At 36.5% G+C, this 5,501-nt stretch overlaps 1 protein-coding gene across 1 annotated transcript; it reads left to right on the top strand.

Annotated features, from left to right (window-relative positions):
• Positions 1-283: 283 nt before the first annotated feature.
• Positions 284-5,215, top strand: rnd3b (Rho family GTPase 3b). Its single transcript, XM_084420891.1, has 5 exons — positions 284-786; positions 930-1,017; positions 2,758-2,867; positions 3,926-4,054; positions 4,457-5,215. Exons 1-5 carry the CDS (start codon positions 679-681, stop codon positions 4,697-4,699), a joined length of 678 nt encoding a protein of 225 aa, XP_084277017.1. The 5' UTR covers positions 284-678; the 3' UTR covers positions 4,700-5,215.
• The last annotated feature ends 286 nt before the right edge of the window (positions 5,216-5,501 follow it).

Consider the following 5,501-nt stretch of genomic DNA (forward strand, 5'->3'; position numbering starts at 1 on the left):
GAATGATTTCTGAAGGATCATGTGACAACGAAGACTGGAGGGCTGCAGAAATGATTTAGACAGCAATACATTAGACTTAAAAATATATTACAATAGATAATAGTTCACAATAGCCAACCGTTTTTACTTTATTTTTGTTCAAATAAGTGCAGCCTTTGTGAGCATAACAAACGGCAGTGTTAGTGAAAACAGTTTCATGTTACAACCAGGCTGTTTAATTGATCACATCACAGTCCTGGGATTTGACTACATCTGCGTTTCTTTAGGCTTTTGTCACAGCTCTGCAGAAAATCCTGTTTCCTTAGCAGCATTTGTCTCTTTGGAGCGTTGGAGCGCGCGGCGCGTCCTCGCGCGCTGGAATGCGAGCTGATGCTCGGGGCGGTCTCGCGCTGCGCTCATCACACAAGTATGTGGATGTTTCACAGACTCCAAAGCGAAACGGTTCAAGCGGTTTATTCCTCAGCGCTGCGAGCAGAGGATGCACCTCTCGCCTTCAGCTTTACAAATAACTCATCTTTATCACAACCCGAGGAGCACCGAAGACAACTTAGACACTTTGCACAGAGAACTGGAATCTTTCTCTCTTACTGTAACATCATGGACAGTCAGCAGTCTCGAGGTCACCCGGTTGATGTTCAGCGACGGTGAATGAAGATGAGGTTCAGTTAACGATAGTCCATGATGGATCACCATCACGATATGAAATGTAAAATAGTTGTGGTCGGGGACACTCAGTGTGGGAAGACGTCTTTGTTAAATGTGTTTGCCAAAGACTCCTTTCCAGAGGTTTGTAGAGAAAAGTCGCCATAATGTTAATTTGATCTTTAATGTCATTTGTGTCATGAGTGTAACATTTATTGAACGTTTTAGCCGCATGAGTTGGTCATTTTGTTTGGTTAAGTATTAAACTTTGGATCTTTCTCTTGCAGAACTATGTTCCTACAGTGTTTGAGAACTACACAGCCAGTTTTGAGGTGGACACATTGAGAGTTGAGCTCAGTCTTTGGGATACTTCAGGTAAGAGAAGGAAAAGCAATTTGATGTTGTTTTTATCCAAGCCTCGATCCACATACATGGACATAGCCTATGAATTTATTGGTCTTCATAGAAGCTGTAGTTTTTGAGATTTTGGGCGTTGTGGGATATGTGATGTAGTTTTCTATATGCCATGTCCCCATAAACCTCCCTCTATTTTTGGTGGACTGGAGACTGGATGAGGACCACAGATATTCTTGTCAGACTGATGTATGATTCATCACTTATGATATAATTCATAAAAAATTTGAATATGTGATGATGAGGTTAAAGAAGAAAAGTGAGTGCTATGAGCACTTTTATATTTTATTAATGAACACTTTTAGGTTTTGGTTCAGGTTTTTCTTATCAAAAACAACGTTTGATATCTTGGGTTATCTATGCAGTCCAGTTTAATAAGCTCTTCATGTTGCACTGCCAGCATATTAGATTGATTTTCTCTTAAGAGCCCTGGTTTTCTGAAGAAATGAAAAATAAAAAGTGTTATGGAGCTTAAAAAGGTTCTTCAATGGAAAATCAAGCTGTAAAACTGTGTTTGGTTTTAAGTGGAAGCTTTATTTTTGCCCATGATGTTCTCACAGCAGACTCACTCTTGTCTCCCACACTTCTAGAATGACTCAGATGAATGTTGTTAATGTTAGGTAATACTATCTCAAAATAAACTACACATATGTGGTATAGCATAGTTTGTTTGCAAATAATGCTTTCTTTAAACAGTTGTATATATATATTTATCAAATCTGAACTGACAGTTATCATCTTTTCCTTCCTCATGTTTTTTTGCGAGCAACCCATGACTCGCCGTGGACAGACATTTCAAAATGAGACCTTTAAATATTTCAGTAATGATGGCTAATGATCTGAGGTTTGAACTCATTTCAAGCTCTACAAACTTTCTAGAACAGATTCAACACTCACCTCCCAGAATAGCACTGTAACCTAATTTGCTGCGCTTGAAACATGGATACATGTGCTGTGTTCCTATGTAGAGGGACAGTGACTTGCACATAGAAAACCAACCAGTATCAGTCCAACCAGTTCAGAATGTCCTAAGAAGACTTTACTCACAGCGACACAATAAATAAATGGATAGAGAATTATTTGCTTTTGACTTTTAATTATTTAATATACTGTTCAATGACAGTAGTAATATAGTGTTTGTAGTTTATGGGGACGTTGTTCTTCAAACTGTAATAAATGAATATATATAAAAGAAAAGATTACTCCTAAATTATGTTTTTCTAGGACAGATGTGCATGGTTTCTGAAAAACATAAATTAAAACAAAAATGAGAAATGTTGTATTTGGTAACTAGCTGAAAATGACTAAAACTAAAACTGAAATAAAAATATTGTAACTACTAACTATTTAATAATTTAACTAACAAGTGACAAAACATAACATTACTAAAACTACAAATAGCCTACTATAATAGTATATACATCATACTAAAATAACACTGATTTATATACTGTTGAACTTTGAAAGATATTGATATAAATAACATTTCATTGCGATACATATGGAATAAATCTAATAGCAATATACCATCTTAAAACAATTCAGTTGCATAAATATCATGCTAGCATGCTGTGTTCATTGTTTAACTTACCAGTTTTTCCATTGCACTGTCAGGTTATTGTTCAGATTATTACTTATTCATTTATGTAATGATAAGTAATAATTTATTTATTAGTACAGTGTTTTGGTGTCTATTTGCAGGGTCTCCGTACTATGACAACGTGCGCCCCCTCTCTTATCCGGACGCTGATGCAGTTCTCATCTGTTTTGATATCGGTCGACCAGAGACTCTGGAGAACGTGCTAAGGAAGGTACGCTGATTTTCAAGACATTTGTTCATCGGTGCGGATGGTTTATAAACTGTTGTAGCTCTCCTGAACTGTTTTTTGGGGATATTCTCACAATCCCTGTCTTTGTGGTGATGAGAACAAAAGTCCAGACATCTGAGACAAGAGTCCAATGAATGAGAAAGGGAATGTGTGGGAGGGCTTTGATCCTTTGACTATCACGAGGGGGGAGAACGACAACCAATAAGAGTTGTTTACGTTGGGCCTCAGAATCATAGAGCCTTTGTGCCGCAGAATGCCTTGTAACCTCTGATGTCATTGGGAGACAAGAGGTTTTAAGAGAGCAAGAATTAGCCACCCGTTTTGGGGCTTCATTGGTGTTCCCACTGACTCTCTCTGAGCGAGGTGGTCTGTGCAACTCTACACTGATGTCATCGGATGATTCTAGGTGAACTACTAGAGAACATTACGCTCTAGTCTAGACAAATGCCCATTTCACCCATGTCGGGGTCCTCCACTGACTAGAAGTAGGGGTGATACTTAAAACGAAAGTGTTTTAATAACTGGGTCATGAAGATATATCATGCAATCACAGATTTGTAGACATCCTGGGATAACAAAATCGCTGGAGGGTTTATAAACAATGTGGAAAGGAATTTGTGGTGCTCTCATTTTCAAAATAAACAGCCGAATCGTATTAGACGGATAAAAGCTTACTTAAAAATGAATAATATTATATTCTTGTCTTTCAAAGGAATTTTAGGTTTTGTTTTCTTAGTTTTTCTAATCTTAGTTTTTGTAGTTTTACGGATATTATGATAATAGTTATATAAATCATATTACAATAAATATTAAAATAATGAATGTATTTTTTTTATATTTCATATATTTTTCATTTTTAATTCTAGTAATTTTGTTATGTGCTTTTATTAGTGTTTATTTATTTCAGTTTTACTTCAACTTCAACTTATTTTATTTAAGTTAGTTGCCAACATTTCTGATTTTCGTTTAGGTTTTTCATTTAATATTTATATGATTTATGTTTGTCGAAAGTCTAACACCATGTTTTTTAAATCCTTTAGTGGAAAGGGGAAATTGAGGAGTTCTGTCCCAATACTAAAGTACTTTTGGTTGGATGCAAGTCAGACCTACGTGCAGATCTGGCCACATTTGTGCAGCTGTCCAATGACATTCCTTCATCATATGACCAGGTGGGCTTTTTATAGCTATAATCAAAAAAGAAAAAATGAAAATGAACATTCAATTTCAAAAGCTTGTACTACAAATAATGCAATTACGTATCTTCAACCAAAGACCCCTAGGTGGTGGATATGAAACATGTTGCATTTTTAACCTGGGCTATGTAATAAAATGCATACAGTTCCAAATTAATGTATTTACAGACTTTGTTATGATGCTTAATCAGCTTGCAAAACCACTAAAATAATCATTATTGAGGCCCATATTACACTTGAAACATTGACAAAGATACATTTGGCTAAACTTTAGCTTAAACTTTATATTGTAATTTGACCCCTGAATTAGATGATCAGAAATTATTTTAGCATTACACTGTCTATCAGCTTTCATTTTTGACTTCTTGTGCCTTTTAGGGTTCAAACATGGCCAAGCAGATCTCTGCCCCTTACATCGAGTGCTCAGCGCAGCAGTCTGAGAACAGCGTGAGGGACATTTTTCACATAGCCACACTGGCCTGCATCAGTAAAAGCAACAAGAATGTGAAGCGCATGAAGTCCAGCAGAGCCACCAAGAGGAGCTCGCACGTATCTAGGCCTGAGCTGGGATCAGTGTCATGTCTACACAAGACCAAGACAAAAACCTGCACAGTCATGTGATTTCAGAAGCCATTTCATCTGCATGCATTCATTCTCTTATCAGGATTCCTTCTAGAAGTCCATCGGGGAATTAACTGAAGGGAGATATTTTGCACTTCACTAGTATTCACAATATGTACCGGTGAACTGAGTGAGCGACATGTATTAATGATGATGCATTCTATTCTCCCCTATTTAAAAGCACCTCCGAACATTTTAGCCATCATAATAAACCTAAAGCAGGGAAAACATCTGTTCCTATACTGCCAAATGAGCACTTATGACTTTGTAGAAGCCGTCCAAAGAAGAATTTCCTCTGGATTTTGTTGTGTCATATTTCAGTGCAATGACCCCCAGTTTATGCACGTAACTAACTTGCTGGATTAACATGTGGTCAGTGCTGCTAACCTCAGCACTGTCCTATTAGATCTGACATCACCAAAAAGTGTCAAATAATGTCACAGATATACATTGTAAGTAGGTTTTTTTTCTATATGAGATATTAATGAGGCAATAAATTAAGCATACCTGCCGCAAGCAGTTGTGTCAATGACAATTTATGTCATATGCAAACACATTCCAAACACTATTTAAAAAAAAGCCTAAAAACTTTTCTGAAATCCTTTATGTATTCAGATTTACAAGGTTTGCCTGTATTCTTTCTTTAAAAGAACTTGCATGGCAACCATTATAATATTTATATCATGACTTTACCAGTGTTGTTGAATGTCTCGATCATTCAGCTGAAGAAAAAAAAAGAAGTGTTTTGTGCTGTTCTAAGAGATGATAATTACTATGTGAAGTGAGGCAAAATTACAAAACT

This window comes from Rutilus rutilus (genome assembly GCF_951802725.1).
Source record: "Rutilus rutilus genome assembly, chromosome: 10".
Taxonomy (NCBI): domain Eukaryota; kingdom Metazoa; phylum Chordata; class Actinopteri; order Cypriniformes; family Leuciscidae; genus Rutilus; species Rutilus rutilus.